Source organism: Scleropages formosus, chromosome 17 (assembly GCF_900964775.1).
Source record: "Scleropages formosus chromosome 17, fSclFor1.1, whole genome shotgun sequence".
NCBI lineage: Eukaryota > Metazoa > Chordata > Actinopteri > Osteoglossiformes > Osteoglossidae > Scleropages > Scleropages formosus.
In genome coordinates, this window is record NC_041822.1 from 7,166,366 (window position 1) to 7,186,364 (window position 19,999).

The window sequence follows — 19,999 nt, forward strand, 5'->3', positions numbered from 1 at the left end:
AGTAAGACATAGTAACCGATGAGGGAGCACCCAAAGCAACTGTTCTGAGGCTCCTTACAGTTACTGGAAGACCATGTGTGGGTTTTAAGAGTTATGTGCCCAGCTCTTTTACTCTGCTCTCTAAAATGTTCCATTTTTACAAACTGCTTCTATGAAGTACACTGGAAATGCAAATAAGTCACTGTGAGGCCTTGGGGTCAAAAGGTTACCGTTTATCATCGGTATGATCACTTTGCAGTACCTTCCAGAAGGATATCTGCAAATCAAAGTCTGTTTAAAATGCTCCCACTTTGCAAGAAACTGACTTATACATTTACAATCCTTTCCCTTGATTCCCTTAAAAATAGAAAAAGTGTAGTCATTAGCTTGTGACCACTGTTGAGGTCCCTGGAAGCCTTGTGACCTTTGTCAGCTGGCTTTTGTGATCCTGATGGGATGGATTTTTCCAAGCAGACCTGCTCTTGTCTTCTTCTGGTGAGTGTATTTCAAAAGACATTGGGGGTGGACTCTGCGTTTGCCATAGGTTTCACTTAACTACAACTTCAAAACCTAGACACACTTCACAAGCACATGGACTTCATCCAGACATGGAGATCAGGGCAGGGCTACACTGTGCAATTTCTGAGACTTCTATCACCATGTCAGTGCAATATCTGATTTCGAAACAAAGACCTTGTGTTTAGTTATCTAGTTAGACTAGGGACACGTTTTGACAGTTTATTCCAGTATATAAGTTTATTCTAGCTAGTTCTGAGGAGACCTGACTTAAGGCCCTCCACCATGATGTTTTGAGCTGAGCAGCTTCTGAGGCTCAACAGCGGTGCTCAGTCTAAATGTGAGTAAAAGTCAGGTTTACGGAATGCACCTTGTTTCAAACGATTCTACTCTTAAGATTGCTGAGTAGAGAATAAAAGCATTCATTACTTGTCTTGAGTGGGGGACATGGTGGCGCAGTGGGTTGGACCAGGTCCTGCTCTCCAGTGGGTCTGGGGTTTGAGTCCTGCTTGGGGTGCCTTACAATGGATTGGTGTCCCATCCTGGGTGTGTCCCTTGCGCCCTGTGTTCCTGGGTTAGGCTCCGGCTCCCTGTGACCCCATATGGGACAAGTGGTTCAGACAGCGTGCGTGCGTGCGTGTACTTGTTTTGACGTTACATGAAATACTGAAGACTGGAGAAGCTGAGCTGCTGTATTCACATTTATTGAGTCACGCTCTGTTCTCTGAAAATTTGGATGGTAAATCTTGAAACACTTATATTGCATTTGTCATAACTACGTAGAGTGAAGTTCTGTAATACAAGTTTATGATTTTGTTTCTGAAATTTACAGTGGGGTGTGATTAACATGGCAATTCACTGTCATTGTCATGTTTGTCTGATGTTACCCAAGTAACAACCAACGTTTCACTTAATGCATGGCTAACGGTACATTTTCTCAATATTACTACACTTTCTTTAAGACAAAATGCTTGAAAAGTTGATTATATTTAAAGTTATATTTAACAAATGAGAACAAAAATGCTACAATGCATAGCACTACACAACTGAAAAAATATCCATAATGGACCAAAACATGTCTGAAAATGAAGTATACACAAAAATGGTTTTTTAAAGATTAGAGTACATTGTGCAAAAATCCATAGCGCTGACTTTGAGTCATCCATTTCATATAATAGTGATTCTTATGACCTCAACTTTCATCCTTCTTTTTGCACTAGACATGACATCCTCTTCTGCAGACAATCGCCATCTACAATGTACTCAAAAATTCTTTTACCTGGAAGAAAAGAGTGAAAGGAAGAAATTCAGTCTTAGATGTACTTTCAGTAAATTGTTACACATAGATGATTTACAGAGCAACTAATGTTGATGATATTGATTCCCAGCCTGCTTAGTAAATACAACTGAAAAACTGCATCATTAATCACGAATTATCAAAACGGTACTTCTTTGCTCACAGCCTCAAACATTATTTGCATTAAAAGAAAACTAAAAAGATCTAAAAAATAACATGCCAGAAATGTTGCAGTGTATAAAACACATAAGCAAATGATGCCTGAACTTTTTCAGAAATTTTTCTAGAATCCAACATAACTTGACTGAGATTGAATTTTCATTGATTATGGAAATGTATGTAATATTTACCATTACACCTTGCACCTTGAAGTTTCCTCTTAAAGCAGATACCATTGTAAGGTCAACTTTAGAACCACAGAACTAGTTTACACCAATGCTTAAATAAAAAACAAAATACCATACAAACCTTTTCGAGCATATCGGCACATTTTGCTTTCTTCCCCTTAAAATCCTCATTTACATCCAATGTCAAAACAGGTAATTCATTAAGATACTGAAATTCCATGCTGAAAAAAGAAATTAATAAGTGGTAAGTGGACTGAACTACTTAAATTTACAGGGATCACAGCTTAATATGCATTCCCAGAGCCACCAAAACAATCTTCTTCTTATGTACTGTAAGTATATACACACATACTGTACATGTGTACATGTGTGTTGTGAAATGGTTTCAAGTGCCCTAAAAAATTTAAGAATTGCAAATTAAAGAGTGCTTTGCAAAAAAAAAAAAAAAAAAGAGAGAGAATTAAATTAATGGGCATTTTCGTGCTACAGAAAAAAACTGAGTAAACTGTATAGCAGAATTTTGATTCAGAGAGACACAAAAATATCGTTGCAAAAAGAGGGCCAAATATCATCTGTCATATCTGACAATGACCACAAAGGCTTCTGGGTGTCACACTGGCACCCCTCTTAAGTGTGAGATTTTCTTGTGCCCATTTATAGCCTGTTCATTTTTGAAGTTTAGCTCAAGGTATTTTACAGAAAGTCTGGGGAGTGTGTCTGATCTGGGAAATCTTACTGCATCGTTTTATGTTGGAGCCAAGACTCATGTTTGAAGTGGAGCTTCTCCAAGTACTCCAGGGGGATACCTTGTTCCTCCGCTCTCCCTCGTATATGCAGCCTTTCCAAGCATTTCTGATTCATGAGCAAGAAATTAAATGCAAGGTTATGATCTGAAAGTAGAATATTGTTGTTTGTTGTTTTCTTTATTATGTGGTTTTTGTAGGCACAGGGTAAAGGATCCAGGCAGATCTATAATTACACTGAGATATAATTAACTGCAGCACAGTGTGGCTCCTGGATAGAGCAGTGAACCAAGGGCAGGTCTAGGCCAATGAATAACGTTTTTTTCAGAGCACAAAATGCCAGAACCTTTCAGTAAGTCAGCTCATCCACCAGACACACTGTACTGTGAGATTTCTCTGGCCATGGCAGCACTCCCTGTCTCATGGTGCTTCAGCAAAAACAGCCAGGTCCATGCTGCCCTCTAACAAAGCCAAGGCTTAGAAAGTTTTAAAAAATGTTTTCTTAAAAATATAGGAATATAAATAAAATGTTAGAAGTTTACTGGCTGAAAGCGTATTTTTTTTTATAAATATTAACTAGGATAAAAGCTATAAACAAAAAGACAACCAAGACCTCTATATTTTAAGCAGTGTAAAAACTGAGAATTTGTCCACACCTCAGGCGATGCACGAAGGTAGATAATACCATCCAGTTCAATATGTTTCCCAAACTGTTTGTGAAGCCATCCATGCCAGTCCTGGTATATCGCCCATTCAGTGTCATTCAAACACTCACTTTCATAAAGGTTTGCAGCAAATATGTATCTAAAAAAATACGTTACAATTACATTTGACACTGAACATGATTGAAAGCTATGCTAAGTACCTTAAAATCTTTCTACTAAGCAGAATATCATATTCAAAAATTTCACAGTGGTAAGGCATCAGCAATGGATATACTTCATTGACTTGACAAACCAAACTTGTAATCAAGTATGCAGTAAATACCAGTCACCAAAACCTGAATAACTAAAACCTGAGTCTAATTCTGGGTCTGTTACCTTATTGACAGAATACAACCTTACTGAATCCAGAAAAATTAGTTACGTAACATTACAAACTGTTATAATTCTATATACCCCAGTTAAAAAATCTACTCATTTATCTATACTTTAACAGCATTTGTAGCTTTCAAGCTAATTGACACTGACAATTTTTATTCATCTTTTCTTTTCACTGATTTACGGGTCCTGCTCTCCAGTGGGTTTGGGGCTCGAGTCCCGCTTGGGGTCCTTGCGACGGACTGGCGTCCCGTCCTGGGTGTGTCCCCTCCCCCTCCGGCCCTACGCCCTGTGTTCCCCGCGACCCCGTATGGGACAAGCGGTTCTGAAAATGTGTGTATGTGTGTGTGTGTGTGATTTAAGCAATTGTGTTTTACTGCAACAATTCAGGGACAATACAAATCTATGGCATTAAATAACCAAATCTTACCTCTTAGCTAGGTTTATTAGATCTTCCGAAAGCACAAACATAATTATGTATTTCTTATTTGAGAGTCAAAAGCAGCAAAAACATGAAGGCTACGACAATTTTGATCTTAAGCAAAGACCTATAAATAGATGGAGTTGGTGTGCCCTAGCGGATAGTACCTGTCACTGTACACAGATCTCTCAAAGAACTGCACAGGGTTCTCAGCCTCCTGGATTTTCCCATTGGTAGATTTCATCTGAGCACGCACTCTGCTCATGCAGGCATAGCTCTGGAAGGTATAGGCCCATCTCTCTGGCTTTTCGTACATCAGCTGAAGAACATTCCCTCCACTCTTCTGAGATGTGGTCAGCTCCTTCAAGAATCATGAAAAAGTTATGAGCTACTGCACCTGAGGATTCTTTGTCTGCATCACAGTTGGGCTGGCATTAAAAAATACTTAGATATACTGTAGTACTTGTGACACAGGCCTTTGTAAGCAAGACAAAAGCAAAAACATTGCCTTTCTTTACAAAATTAAAACTGTAAAGGAAACAAAGATGTTCTGAAAACTTTCCACTGACAAGTGGCTTTTCCTCAGGGGATGTCAAAGCAGATTATGTCACACACAACACTCTTATTATTAATGACTGAGAAAGACCACGTCAAGTGTAATCCTTGTACTCCTTAACCCATTAATTGGTCAATCAAGTGGAGAATTGCAGCAACTTCTGACAGAGCAAGTAACCCAGACACAATGAGGTGACAATAATATTAATGGTCATTATGCAGAGAAAGCAAAGTATTTTAAAGTACAATGCAGTACAAATGGGGTGCCTGACACTAATAAAATTGTGTTGCATGGAGGAGTGCATCCAAGCATCAGTAAAAGGGCCATCAGTGTTTATAGGTCTGCCACGATTCATTTAAATCAGGTACAAAATCCTCATGGACATCGCAGCCACTGGATGTGCATGGAAAACTACTGATCACCATCAGTTCCAGGTTCATAGTGACCTTTTTTTCCTTGTCTTTCTCTATAGCATAATATGATTTGTTTTTCTTATGGAATTAGCATGGCATAAAAAAAAATGACTCACTCAGGTTCAATAAGGTACTGTTGTTGAGATTAGGTTTATTATCAGTAATACAATTTAATTGGGTTCTCTTGTAAAAACAACCTTTGAATTTAACATTTCGTCAATGATTATATATCAGATAAAAACAGCTCAAAGTTTTTTCCATGTACTGCTGTATAAAGTACAAAGAAATTAAACCAAAATCAATGTTGAATATTTGCCACAACAGAATGAGAACAAAAGCTGACATTCTCATGCATTTGCCTGATGCAAGTTAAACTGCCAGAAGTACATGATAGGTACGTGTATCATCTAATATCACTCAAATACATATAAGTATCACACGGTTTAATAAAATGTTGTTCAGCAGTTTTATGCTATTGAACTCATTTTTGTAACTTAAAAAATCAAGCAGCTGAAAATTATTCCATGAATAAGTCTTTGACAAGACGCAGAAGAAAACATTCCTACCAGTAAAAGATTCAGGGGCATCTGGCAGAACTTTAAAGGAAACTCAATACATGTAAGACATCAAACAATAAGGACCTCTTGGTACAATATGAAATAACTATTGGAATGATGAAGAAAAATGTACCCAGATGGTTGAGAGAAGAGAAGAAGCATTAGAAGAAAGACTTTAATATCAAATTGATGCAAAGGCTTGTCATATACTTAGTAATAAATAGCACAGCTGTTCTCATCCTGTGGGCATTCATTTATGGCTTCATTTTTTTTTTTTTTTTTTTTTTTTAATACATAATATGGTCAATTGCACCCTCTTGTGGTAAAACACTACTTGTTACTAAGTCAACAGTTATTAGCCATACCTAAAACACAAATATCAGTCTTCCTCCTCTTTTTTGGGGGCTGGAGGTAAATTCATGTTTAGCAATAACCCATCAGCACAACAGACAATGGGCAATGTTCCTTATTGTTTATTCATCCATTTAGGTCAAGCTTTCCTCCAAAGCAAACTACTGTACAATGTTAAGTTTATACAGCGTTCTAAGCAAGGTAGAGTACGTGCCATCAAGTTGAGTTCAACTCACAGTGACCACTCGCATGCTTTTCAGGATAAGCGAGTGATTTACCAATGCAATATTCCACTTTGTCATTGGATTGTGGACACAAAAGTGTGCACATGCCGGATACTCTGAGCTGAATTTAAACCTACTGTATGTGCAATGTGCAACTCGGGCACTTTGAGGTACAGGTGTTACCCACTGCTCTGCAATACTTTTTTCTAATACCAGGAAAGAGAGCCCAACTTTTCCAGGTACTAATCTACAAAAACCAGAAATTTATCCAATTTGTGGGGGAGAATTATGAAATTATGGCAAACAAAGGAAAGCCATCTTAAACATAACACTAGATATAACCAGTGGTCCAAACACTTTAATTATAAAGACACTCAAACGCAATTATGTGATTTTTTTTTTTTAATGTTAAAAAGGAATACCCTGCAATAGACTGGCATCCAATCCAGGGTGTACTCTGCCTCATATGCCAAGGGGCTGGGATAGGCTAGGGACTGTAGCAACACTGCATTTGGACAGGTGAATACCGATCATAATGGATGTGACAAGGAACATTACGCAGACACCACGGTATTCACGTCTCCTTTTCTGTGGATTATCACTGTAAAAAAGCAGTCACATCAACACAGCAACACATTGCTGGGTAGTAGTTCTGCAAACCAACTAAGATACAAGGGGTACGGAAGTAGAGACCATAAAAATAAATTTTGGCAGAAAACACAAAAACAAAATGCATAAAGTTAATTTTTGTGCCAGCAGACACATTAGTAGCCTGTGTTTCACTGCCATACAGTAACCCCTGGAATAATTACTATGATTGAACATGGCCCCCAAAACAGAGTTTGGATATTGGACTTTACACTCTCACTTTTGCAACTAGAATTTACACTGATCCCTCCAAGTGCATCACTTGCATTGTCACTTTTAATTATTTTGGCTATTTATTTTTTTTTTTTTTTTGTAGTACTATCTATTGTGTTGTCTATAGTCTGTGGAGAAGCACATTCAAGTAAGAATTTCATAGTACTTTGCACACAGTACTTGTACTTTTGACAATATACCTTGAACTTGAGTTTAAGATACAACAGAGCAGGCAGTTAAAGCCAACAGCTTGTCAACAACTGCAACATCCTTGATCAAGGTACTTACCCCTAATTTATCCAGAAAGAATACCTTAAATTATTGTAAAATGTATTGTTCAACACCAAGTCAGGTCAAAGAAAAACCTGAAGAACTCAGCAAGTACAAGGATCTAGATGTCATGAATGTGGAATGTCAGGACCACAGTGGCACTGGTAGTGGGGAAAGAATTAGAAAGACTTCAACAACATGCAGATGCTCCCAGCAAGGATCATACTAATTGGAACCGTACCAAATACCCAAAGCGCTTGGATTAATATTTGGTTTTCTGTTGGGATTTGAATTCATTATTTAATATTTGATTGTGAGTAAATATAAACATAACAATGATCACAATTGCTGTTATGATGATAATGATTATTATTTTTGTTATACAATACCTCAAATTCACTGTGTGCAGTCTGCACATTGCACCACCTGGCGATGGGTTCAGGTACTACCTCCCAGTCCTTACTGTAGTCCTCCAGTAATTGCACAAATGTCGATTTTCCTGCCGCTGATATTGAAGAAACAAAATAAAGTTGGGGGGAAAAATGAAAATCCAAACTAAGAGCATGTTTAAAGTTCTCCTAAATCATAAGGACCTACGACCTGAAAACAGTTTGTAATTCAGTCTCGAACGAATCGAAAGGTGTGAGCAGGTTAGAACATGGTGGCAATATTCGAGTCGACTACTGCTGGAATCTCAGTAAAATGGATAAAGCAGAAATGTTTCACTGTGTATAATGATCAAACATATTATTATTACATATTATTGCCAACGTTTAAATTATGATTCTATTCTTTGTAGCATAGCTCACATTTGCCTTTGGCATAAGTAACAGAAAACAATAGTTTTTTTCAACATTAATAAATTACACCCATTGAATTCAATCTGACTTAAAGGGCGGACACGACTTATATAATTAATAACAAAAGCACTGGCTTCAGCCTGGTGCGAACTCATTAACATCTCAATCGATTCACAACTACTGTGTAGCCGGAAGCGGCACGAGCTCCTCCCTCCTTCCTTGTGACGCGCGCTGCCATTCAGCGCCAAATTCTCCCGCTTCGCGCGCCAAACAACTTCCCCGGGTGAAAAGTTAATATTTAGGGATAATACTATATATTAGAGGATCAGAGCGAAGAAAAAAATGTCATGAAAATTTTGAAATATGTTTTACATAAGAAATTTACGAAGAAGGGATAAAGTTTAGATGGCTAGTTTTTTTTTTATTCTGTACTGTACACGACCGACGCCAGCCCGGGAAGTTTTTTTCCATATTTATCATCATTTATTATCATGCATATTTTATCTATAATTTCAACAGCCCGCCACCAGTTTTTTTAAGGTGACGAAGAGCGACTAGTACTAGGGGCTAGCTGAGCTGAGTGAGTTTGTTACTCTGCGTTCTTGCGAAAGGAGCAGTATGAGTATCATCCTCAAACGAATGATTACAATAGTGTGTCAGTACTCACCAATGTTGCCTTCGATGGAAATTCTCTTCAGTCGTGTCCCCAGGCTGTCGTTAGGGGGACTGGGACATGATCTCTTCGAAACCGGGGACATTGCGGCGGAGACAGCAGAGACACCGAGTATTATGTACTGTATGAAGAAAGTGGCGATTCAAAAATTGGCGCAGTCGTGACGTCACACGCGCGCGCCCTCCTGTCGGAAACGTAACGAAATCGCGAGGCTCGCGGATGCGCTTCCTGTCAGTGAAGTGTACGGTAAACCCGCCCCTCATATTAGCTTTTTATTTAAAAACAAAAAAGAAGCGTATAAGTAGAACAGTAGAAGCTTATAATTTTTGCAGCTACGAGCTTAGTGGAATTTAATTCGTCATTCTGTGGTGAAGTGTAGTCACCACCGCACGGAGGCACTTTTCTCTTATCGTAAGGCTGCTCGAGTCTATTGGAACCCGCACTGCATTTGCTAGGTAGGTATAGGAACAGCTTTTACCCCACTGCTGTAAGAGTATACAACAACACTCACCAACGTGTCACCTTCAGTGACTAGAGCTGGACTCCCTCCAAGCACGGTCACTTACATTCTCAGTTTTAACTGTACTCTGGCTGTCTATTGTTATTTATTATTAGCATGACTTAGTTTTGTGCAGTATTACATATTGTTTTTGTTCATTATAGTCTGTGGAGAAGCACTCAAGAATTTCATACTTCTTGTACCTATGATAGTGTGGCGCGCACCGCCGTGGGTTTGGATGGGGCGAGGAAGGACGCGGAAGTAGCGTTCATAACGAACGGTTTATTCGAACACCAACACAAAGGGAAATAATACTCTCGGTCCGAGGACCCCTTTTCCTCCAGGACGTGCGCTTACAGCCAGCCTACCTTAGCGTCTCTAGGCTTCCTTTACATAGTAGCAGACACAGTCAACCCACCATTTCCCCCCGAAGTGGCCCCAGCGGTTACAGACATTATTTACAGATCTCCCACAATGCAACTATTTACATTCAATCAGTAACGCGGGTCGTTACAATAGTAATAGGCTTGAAACAAGCCGTGATTCTTATCATTCGCTGAAATGGTTATGACAGTATACGTTACATTTCTTTTTTATATGCAAAAATTGCAGTTAAATAATTGGAGAGCTCACAATACGCGCTATTCACGCTCCTCCCTAAACAACCTTTAATTTTAAACGCTTTCAAAGTCCCCGCATCTCGGCCTTCAATCAGAAACCGATGAAATGAGATCTGTGCCGACTCCGCCGCTCCTCTAGAGGGCAGCACAGTACTGCGGTGCTGTGGGCCCATCACGTCGGCGTCGCTCTCTCTGTTTCTTTGTCGTCGTCGTCGTCGTCGTCGTCGACTCGGTACCGGAAAACGTGTCTTTCTGCGAGTGACATTGTAGGAGTTGCTGGCACGTTTATGTCAACTAGTTTGCTTGTTTTCTGTTTTTTTGACATACTTCTCATGTGTTGAGCTCTCTCTGGTTTCCCGTCTCGTCTGCACGACACCTACGGAAAGTGAAGCTCAGTGGTTTCTCCTACTGCGATATTCACTCAGTCACTGTCCTTCCTTGCTGGAGCCGGACTCTGTGTCTCTGACTGAGCGGAGCCCGATGTGCAATGGCTGCACGCGGCACATCTCTGCTCGTGTCCTCTCTTTTCAGGCCTCGCGGCCGGTTGTTTGGTGGCATTTCGAGGAAAGCGCTGCTGCTTGACAGGAGGCCCGCGGGGCCTCAGTGCCACCACCAGCAGTGGCTGGTCGCGCACGATTATGGAAAGAAGAGCGCAGATCCAGATGCGCATCATCGGCAGCATCATGATCATCCGATTCATCATCGTGATGTGTTCGCATCTCAGAGGCAGTTTGTGGCTCTGCGCAGTTTCTGCAGCGAGGTGCGTCGATCAGTTAGTGTGAGTGAGGCACAGTTCTTGGCACTGGATGCTGCTCATACCTGGGACTGATCACAGGTGTGTGTGTGTGTGTGTGTGTGAGAGAGAGAGCTCTGCTCTTGTGTTGCGCTAGGTACTGAGAGTTCAATATGGTGATCATCACCGTGATGTGTGCCCTTGTGTGCAGGCACCGGCGTCTCCTTTCCACGATGAAGGCCAGCAATACCCACCTCTGCCCGAGTACGGCTGCGAGCAAAGGGAAAAGGAGCATTTCATAGTCCAGGCAAAAGGTCTCCCCTGGTCGTGTACAGCTGAAGATCTTTCGTTCTTCTCAGGTGATTCTTGGTCATTCCTCATTCTCTGAATCTCTCTATTCGCTAAGCATCTCAAAACTCGCCTCTTCTTTGGGACTCGCTTCTCCTAAGTTCCCCCTAAACGTGTCAGTCACGTCCATGGTTCATGTGATGGAAAGAAACAAACTAACTGGACTTTAGAATCACAGTCTGCATCTGAGTGACTCTTTCCGTTAATGTAATGAACACATTGTATTTTCTATGAGATGTACATCGCTTTGGTGAAAAGCTTCTGCTAAATCAATAATGCAGGTATCAGTAAACTAATTGTAAATACACTTTGGAATTATTAACCTCTATTTTGCCAAGATTTTTGTCCAAAGTTACTTCTAATGTCAAATAGATTCATCCATTTATTCAACAGCATATTTTCTCACTTCCCAGAGTGTCATTTGGGACAGCCGCTAACATAATAAAATTGCTCTAGTAAAATTACCCAGCTCTAGAAATGGGTAAATGACTGCAAGTAGCCTAACCTTCTAGGTCACTGGAGAAAAGTATCAACTAAATGAGTAAATGTATGTGCGAGTATAGTCATTGCTCAGTTAATGCTATGCACTTTTACAGCCGTGTCTTTTTGGGATCATGCTCACTTTTGGCACTGTGCTCATGAGTATGATTTCATTAAAATGCATATCTTTCACAGGACCTCTGTGACCTGCAAGTAATGTTTGCCTGTGTGCAGACACACCACCTTGTACTTGTTCATTGCGTACACATGTACAAAGACCAAATATCAGTGTTCATTTATTATTTGCAAACACAGACCTAAAACATAGATTATAATGTATACCTATGCTTAAATAAAAGCATTAGGGCTTTGTAGTTTCAGAATTTTGGTGGGGGAATAAAAATAGAGTGAAAATGAATGTAAAATAAATGTCCACATTATGTTATACTATATTTATTCTAGAGTGTATTATGTTGTTTTGTGTCATGGCATCAACAACAAAAGTAAGAAATTATTACACGTTAGTTTAAAATATGGTACCATACCAGGCGTGCTGCGTCCAGAGAGTCACCAGGTAAGAGGCAGTATGGGGAGGGCTTACTGAGTGTTTTATTAAGAAAAAGAAAAACAGTGCAACAAACACACAAGAAAACACAAAACGGGACCTTTCTGCAGCAACTGCATCAACTCCACTTGTAGCTCCTCGGTGTCACAACCAATGTCTCTTTATCATGTTTCATAAAGTCAGAATGTACACTGCAGATGGCTTACTGGTACGGAGTTTTAAGAACGCTTCTTTGGAAAATTGGTAACAGTTGTCTGCATATCCTCTGTCTACTCAGAATGCAAGATCCATGGTGGAGTGAATGGAATTCATATGATACACAACAAACATGGGCAGCCAAGCGGGAAAGCTTTCATTGAGCTGCAGTGCAAGGAAGATGTCCGAAGAGCACTAAGGAAGAACATGCACTATCTGGGTCACCGCTATGTAGAGGGTGTGTTGTTTTCTTACGATATCTTACATTGTCAGTCAGGTGGAATTCTTTCAGGATGCTAAGCATGATGTTGTGGTCTTATCCATGGTGGGATTTCATGTCTTTGGATGGAAGCTGTGAAGGAAAATGCCGATGTCCTTGTGCTTTATCCAGTACAGGAAGTGACAGACAGCGATGCTGAGAACATAGTGAAGGCGTCAGTGCAGCTCCCTGCCGCTGACGGAGTGGTTAAACTCAGAGGGCTTCCTTTCAGTTGCACTGTGGAGGATATTGTTCACTTCTTTGAAGGTTTGAGTTCCCTGAACTGTTTTATACAAAATTATTTTTATGTAATATTTATCCCTTATATGAACAATATTTTCTTGGCTACAGGTCTGGATATTGTTGGAGGTGGTGTGACCCTGGTTTTTGATGCCCACGGGAGAAACACAGGCATTGCTTATGTCGAGTTTGCTTCACAGGAAATGGCTGATCAGGCTTTACAAAAAGACAGAGAGAGAATAGGAAGCAGGTAAGAAACTGAGTTGTTGCCCCTTGCTCTATAAAGCGCCCGCAGGTATTATAATTGCTCTGGGGGTTAACTGCTGTTATCTTATTGTTCTCAGGTACATCGAAATATTCCCAAGCAGAAAAAGTGCCATTCAGTCTCACTTCCGTAGCCAGAGGGTTTCTCTGACAGACTACTTTAACAGCGAACAAGGTAAGTGCTCACCTGAAAGCCATCACTTCATTTGACTTTATTCCCCAAAAACAAAAAAAGAATTTGATAGGTTTTAAACAAGTGGCATAATTTTAGGTAATTTTATTGTAAGTTGTTTTGGAGAAAATGAAAAAGCAAATGCAGTGTAAATTGTTACATCAACTCTTCGTCAGTGTTGGTTGGCACTTCATTAAACTGTGAAATTAGGACCTTTTGTACTGTTAAAAAAAAAAAAAAAACAGTAGTTGTGAAAGAAAAAGCTTATGGTTTTGTTCATGTGTTTTTAAGTGTCAGACAGTGATGCTGAAGGCTTGCCGAAGGCACCAGAGCAGCTCCCCACAAATGGTGGTGTGGTTAAAATCCAAGGGCTCCCATATAGCGCCACTGAGGAAGATGTTATTCAGTTTTTCGCAGGTATCGTTTCCTCAGTAATGTGTACAGAATTCTACTCATTTTATAGTTTGAAATATCAAATGAACACAACATTGTTGCCCCACAGGTCTGGACATTGCTGAAGATGGAGTTACCCTGGTTTTTGATAGAAAAGGGAGGAGTACAGGCATTGCCTATGTGGAATTCACCTCACAGGAAATGGCTGCTCAGGCTCTGGAGAAGCACCGGGAGACAATGGGGAGCAGGTGAGGAACAACGCAGGAATAGCTTTACAGTATCCAGGAATGTTTCATTACTGGGGACACTAACTGTTGTCATGCATTTGTCACACCTCAGGTACATTGAGGTGTTCCCCAGCAAAAAAAGTGGCATCAGGTCTGGATACAGCAGCAGGGCTCCAGTCTCTCCAGTCCCCACAATGGAAGGGAACACTGACCAAGCTACACAGCCTGACCTTCATCCTCAAAGCAGTGAGCACATATGAAACTTCCTATACTACATTTTCCTTATGGCTCTAACTCTTCGGTGGCTTTATACGATGTATACAAAAATGGTTAAGATTTTTATTCCACAGGTAATGTTGCTCCAGCATTGGGATCAACTAACATTCCCAGCATAACACAACACTGCGTACATGTGAGGGGGTTGCCCTTCTGCGCTTCTGGACAAGATATCGTCAATGTAAGTGAATTGGACGTTGTATGTGTTGCATACATTTAAGCAACAGTACTGGAATTCAGTGTATTTTCCTTTCAGTTCTTCTCTCCACTACAGCTGGCTAAGATCTGTATTGAATACGGTCCAGATGGTAGAGCTAGTGGGGAAGCGGATGTATACTTCACCTGCCACGAAGATGCCGTGTTAGCAATGTCCAGAGATAAGGCCTGTATTGGTAAGTGGACGAAATTTTACAGTTAACTCCGTTTACATCAGAGTTGCATGACAAAACCTTAGCATAGCAGTTTGCTGTTAATGCTTTATGTATATTATGCTAAGAAAAAAATTCTAGGCTGAACACATCCTTGACAATACTAGTACTGGTTAAGGTTGTTTGGAAAGTAATCTCCAGTAGGACTTCAGGTTGCTCAAAGGTGTCAAATAGACGGTTAGTACTTTGACCAGAGTCTGTGTTTAGAATGAGCACATTTTAGTAAATTACTTAAATATGCTTACTTAGCAGAAATCTTTGTTTGAGGCAGCTTCCAGGGATGAAGTGAGCAAATGGGTCTCTAGTGCTACCATTTTATTCTTGAACATTTGTCAAATATTCTTCCCTCTGTAGGTGAGCGATACATCGAGCTGTTCCTGAATTCTCCAACGGCCGGAAGTTAGGAGTCAGACAAATGCTGCCCTACACTAGCAGCGCTGTAAAATGTTCTGGGTAGACTGCAGTAATTCTTGTTTGCCTATACTGTGGTTCTCTGTCTACATTATTTTCCTCCCACTACAGGAGAAAGAATGGTTTTTGCAAAACTACTTCAGGCTGTGAAGTACCATCTATGTACTGAAATGCATTTCTGTAAGTAGTATATCCAGCTGTAAAAAAAATGTATAATCATAATGCAGTTTTTTGTTTAAGCACATAATGTTCAGTGGTTGGGTGACAAGTTTTGTATACAGATTACTGCAAAAAACTCAGTCCCAAAAGTACTCAGTTTAAAATAGACCTGCTAGGAACCATGAGGAATGTCTGCATAATTTTCTGCATTAAGTTTTACTCCACTATAGAATTCCACCATTTGTTAAATTAAACAATGACCTTGAAGTAAAAAATATTCCTCCTTTTTTAGAAACGCCACCTTAAGTCAGGTATAGGTGATGCTAAATTAAATATGGAGCAGTAGAGGTAAAGTTTTGTATAAAGCTGGACACTTCAACTGCAGCTGTTTAAAAATTGTGCAGTTTGGTTAAATGAAATGTTAATCTGTCAAATTTAAAAAGTAATGCATGTTTGTTTCAATTTAATGCTTTGAGTACAATACAGGCAAAATAGTAACTTAACAGTTTGTCACTAAATAGACGGCAGAATTTTTCCAGTTCAAAAGATAAAACTGAAGTCCATATGTATAATTATGGTTTTTCAAACCTAAATGGATATGTTTATGATCAATGAGTGATCTCAACATTTGATTCAACACTGAATCAACTGAAACATTTGAATCAACATGGGAAAGACATTCATCAATCTCAAGAAAATTCACGATTGTACTATTTCTTACAACACTGAGTATGCACAGCATAAATCCACCTGGTGGACATTAATCTGTCATTTATTACATGATATCATTGATTCAGTGACTGTACAAGACTTGTTTCCAGCATGGAGCACTCAACAGTACCCCTTTCTACAAATTAACATGTGTAAAAATTTCCTAATTCCAACAGTTGCACTCCTCCCTTTAGTTAGCAACTCAAGATGGACTGGAGGAATACTGGTGCAGTAGCTTTGAGTGGCACTGGTTGCAGACTTGAACGGGGCTGATTGAAGACGGTAACGGCAGCTCGTTGGCAAGGCAGCTCTCGCAGAACACTTCTCTGCAGTTGTTACAAAGTTTCTAAAGTATCAGAGGCAAAATTGAGACACAAAATATTAAACTGCATGTTTTGCATGTGTTTTCATTTCACTTTTTTAATATGCCATGAGGGTAACTAAGCCAGTATACCTTGGGTCTAATCAAGGACTCCTCCTCTTCACACATATTACAGACAGAGGGCTGATTGTCTTCAGTCACTGACTGATCCTTGAAATGATCAGGAACAAATTACAGCTTGAATTTAAAATTGGACCCACAGTTACCAAACTAATGGTTAAATGTATAATAATGAACATACCTGTTCCTCTTCATTTTGTGACAGTGACCTAAGGGTTGAAATAATAGCATTAATGTGCATCTTACAGAGAGGAGCAATGTTTTTTTTGGAATTTTCCCTCTACTTACATGCTAGAACTAAGACTCTCCTTTTCCTCCAACACTGTTCGCAAATGAACATTTTCCTTCCTCACTACCTCTAGCTCCTAGAAGGGAAAAAAAATTCGTTTAGACTGAATTTGGTCTGCACTGATGAATCTGAAACAACAAAATGTTGACCCTCAGCAACAGCTGTATTACATGAAGCGAGTTAATGAAATACTGTGATTTAACTCCTTTACTGAGTATAGGTTTCACTTTATAGCCTATAAAACACACTTCACACCAAAGTGTACTGGGGAGTTGGTAAGCGGAGACAAATTTTAGAATGCTACCCAATTGACCGCACTGCTACCTTTCTCATGTCATCCATTTGCCTGTTGACATCCCTTTCCAGCAGTGAGGGTTTCACTTCCATAGGAACAGCATCATTAGGGCCACTCTTGCGTTGCCTCTCTTTCTTTAGTTCCTGCTCCAGACAAGCCCTGTGTTACACATTCAAAGTATGTCACTGTAACAGTCCCGACATACAGCTCCTTGTTGTACACATTTCTCCTTACAAAGTTATTCTAATATCTATGAATGTATGGCCACAGGGAAACCATGTGCTTTTGAGGACATGTGTAACAAGCCGATGAATGGCAGCTTTTACATATCATTACTACAACTACAAAACTAAAGTCTTGAGAGCATTCACACATTTTAATAATGGAAGGGGGTTTTACATCAGGAAGAATTCACTGCATAGCCTCTGGTCACCATGGTTCCCTCCTGCTCTATACCAGCCCTCCTTTTCATCTACAACGGAAAGGCAAAACCTACTTTTTCTTGGTCAGCTGCTCCACCTCCAGTTGTAGACTCTCGATTTTGTCCCCAAACTCCTGCTTGAAGAAGCGGTTGGCCTCATCTGCGAGGTCACGCTCCTTCTCCGCCTGTCTGGATCTGGGTTTGAGCCACATGAACTTATGGTAAAATAAAAGCCATGAAGGTGAAGAAAACCCCAATTTCAGGATGAAAAACAAAATACCAAACTCAGATCATAACTTGGAACTGAGAAACAAAATGAGAAGTTTCTGCAAAAAAGGTAACCAGGCCATTCTTTGTTATCCTTATTTTATTACACTGTTTTCCCTGTAACTTACATCTAGGCTGAATAAACATACACTACACATTACCCCTCCTGCTAAATCCGATTATGGGATTCATACAGACATTAATCTGTATTGTTAAATGTTTTAATACATTTCATGTTCGGTCAGTTGTTTCCGCTGCCGCGACAGTCTTTTTTCCTGTAACATTGCCAGCGTAACATTTTTCTTAATGGGTTTTCAGGACCAATACAGTCTCATCCATATTTTTACAACTTTGGTAAAATGGTATCAACTCCAAAAAAAAAAAAGTAGGTCAGTTTCTTCCAGTTCAAAACTCTTGAGTTTATTTGTATGTTGGCAGAGAAAACAAAGGTCAGCAGACCTAACTTTCCACACTGCACCTCACAAGACGACAGTAGCAAAATATTAAAGATGGGTATCAATTTAGTTCAATACAGGCTAAACAGCGTTACAAAAATTTATATTTAGTATCCATCTCCATAATGCCACTGCATATATTCATAATTAACAAAAGGTCTTTAAAATACAGGAAATTATTGACAACTGCTCAACTAAAGCATATACATCAGAGTCACATAGGGCTTGATGATGATTGCTTTTCAATTTATTAAAGTAGTAACTCATCGGGAATCGTTCTACTTCAGTAATACATAAGAATATATCAAAATCAGATTATGGAACAACTTTAGGAAACTCCTTCTTATGGTTGGTCTATTGATGGTGGAGGAGTTTCCAGGCTGCAGAATTCAGACTTCTGGCCTGTTTCACCACATCTTTTTCACTTAGGATGGAAGAAAATAATCAATTGAAGTGATGAAAATGGAGTGGAGGAACAAAAAAAAAAAAAAAGCAACAAAACAAAAGGAAAGTTGTGAACAAGCAGTGAGCCTTTGCAGTCCTGCTTTTTCAGAAGACACAAATGCACAAGGTTTACAAGAACCTCAACATGGCAGCAATAACTGTACTACAACACTCTTGAAATGTTAAAAACATCACAGATCATGAATCATAAATTAGCAATCCAAACCATAGTAACTCATACAGGTAAGAATTCTGCAATCCAGGCCATGAGCATCCCCCTAAATATGTTGTTTTTTCAAACTAACCTTCTAAGTAATAAAGCTTTGACAAGTGTTCAGTTGTGCAATTAAAACTGTCTGAAGCTGAATTTATGTTAATAGATTAACAACAGAACAACAATGTCAAACAATGAAGGTAATGTTTTATTAACACAAATAAAGCTTCAAACTGAGCAGGCACGCATTCGCTACAAGAATCATATTGAGACCTCTGTACAGTACAACATCAAAAGTTACTACTCTTACCGCTAAGTGGACACCCTAGTGCTTCTCTCACCTGTGCTCCAGTTGCTTGATTGTCGCAGCCATTTGATTTGCTTTTTCCTCCAGACGACTGATGACTTCGCTCTTCTGCTTCAAAGTTGCATCAGAGGTCTGCGCACAATGTGAACATACTTTAGCCGCTACATTTATCAAAATGCAAAAACTCCACAGTAAAAACAAATATGCTGAGAATTGTGAAGTTAGTCTAAAATGATATTTTCTTAAGACAACAGAATATTGGTCAGATATTCAGCTTCAACAATGATTAGTACTATTAGAAAAGTCAGGGCAAGGCTGAAAATGCTCATTAAAATTATATTATTTTCAAACGCCTTTATTATTTGAGTGCAAAAGATTTTAGATGACAGGGACTTGACAGCTGCATGTCCTGGCAACTTGCGTACCTGCGTCTTAACAGAAAGTTGATGGTTGAGAGTGCGCAGGTCATCGGGTGCCGCCGGAGCTCCATCAAAGCATCCTGCTTCTCACAGATGTCCTTCTCCAGCATCTTCATGGCCAGCTCCATCTCCTGCTTCATTCCTATTTGCAATTCCAGCTCTTTTTCCACATCCTGGAGTACAGTATATATATATATATTTTTTCCTCTTTCATCCTCTACCATATTGCTATAATAGAATGAGTATTTACGAGTTTATCTTTATTTTTAAATAAATAAAAAAAAAATCTGGAGTGCAAAGAAATGTAAGCAATTTCGATATAGTAATGTGTTAACTTGTTCCTCAAGGTTGAGCCAGTACAAGAGAGACCAGTCTCAAAGATACACAGAATATTTAGCTGGTAAAGAATTCCTGTATC

The 19,999-nt window shown here is 39.5% G+C and overlaps 3 protein-coding genes across 4 annotated transcripts; 1 reads left to right on the forward strand and 2 right to left on the reverse strand.

Annotated features, from left to right (window-relative positions):
* Positions 1–1,723: 1,723 nt before the first annotated feature.
* On the reverse strand, positions 1,724–9,833 carry LOC114912476 (deoxycytidine kinase-like). 2 transcript variants are annotated; one of them, XM_029259628.1, is made up of 8 exons: positions 9,751–9,833; positions 9,043–9,169; positions 7,965–8,080; positions 4,511–4,704; positions 3,539–3,686; positions 2,876–2,991; positions 2,261–2,360; positions 1,724–1,774 (listed from the first exon to the last, which is right to left on the reverse strand). In XM_029259628.1, the coding sequence occupies exons 2-8, from the start codon at positions 9,131–9,133 to the stop codon at positions 1,748–1,750; spliced, it is 792 nt and encodes a 263-aa protein (XP_029115461.1). In that variant the 5' UTR covers positions 9,134–9,169; positions 9,751–9,833; the 3' UTR covers positions 1,724–1,747. The 2 variants fall into 2 exon arrangements, with proteins under 2 accessions (XP_029115461.1, XP_029115460.1); XM_029259627.1 differs by having other exon boundaries at positions 9,560–9,833.
* A 24-nt stretch (positions 9,834–9,857) lies between these two features.
* LOC114912477 (heterogeneous nuclear ribonucleoprotein F-like) lies at positions 9,858–15,222 on the forward strand. Its single transcript, XM_029259629.1, has 12 exons — positions 9,858–10,945; positions 11,112–11,259; positions 12,571–12,726; positions 12,880–13,014; positions 13,099–13,237; positions 13,332–13,426; positions 13,715–13,840; positions 13,926–14,064; positions 14,156–14,289; positions 14,394–14,500; positions 14,576–14,711; positions 15,102–15,222. The coding sequence occupies exons 1-12, from the start codon at positions 10,655–10,657 to the stop codon at positions 15,149–15,151; spliced, it is 1,656 nt and encodes a 551-aa protein (XP_029115462.1). The 5' UTR covers positions 9,858–10,654; the 3' UTR covers positions 15,152–15,222.
* A 1,008-nt stretch (positions 15,223–16,230) lies between these two features.
* Positions 16,231–19,627, reverse strand: LOC114912483 (RUN and FYVE domain-containing protein 1-like). The gene is made up of 8 exons (XM_029259710.1): positions 19,588–19,627; positions 19,197–19,294; positions 17,551–17,670; positions 17,084–17,213; positions 16,759–16,835; positions 16,652–16,679; positions 16,483–16,560; positions 16,231–16,374 (listed from the first exon to the last, which is right to left on the reverse strand). The coding sequence occupies exons 2-8, from the start codon at positions 19,226–19,228 to the stop codon at positions 16,231–16,233; spliced, it is 609 nt and encodes a 202-aa protein (XP_029115543.1). The 5' UTR covers positions 19,229–19,294; positions 19,588–19,627.
* Between the last annotated feature and the right edge of the window lie 372 nt (positions 19,628–19,999).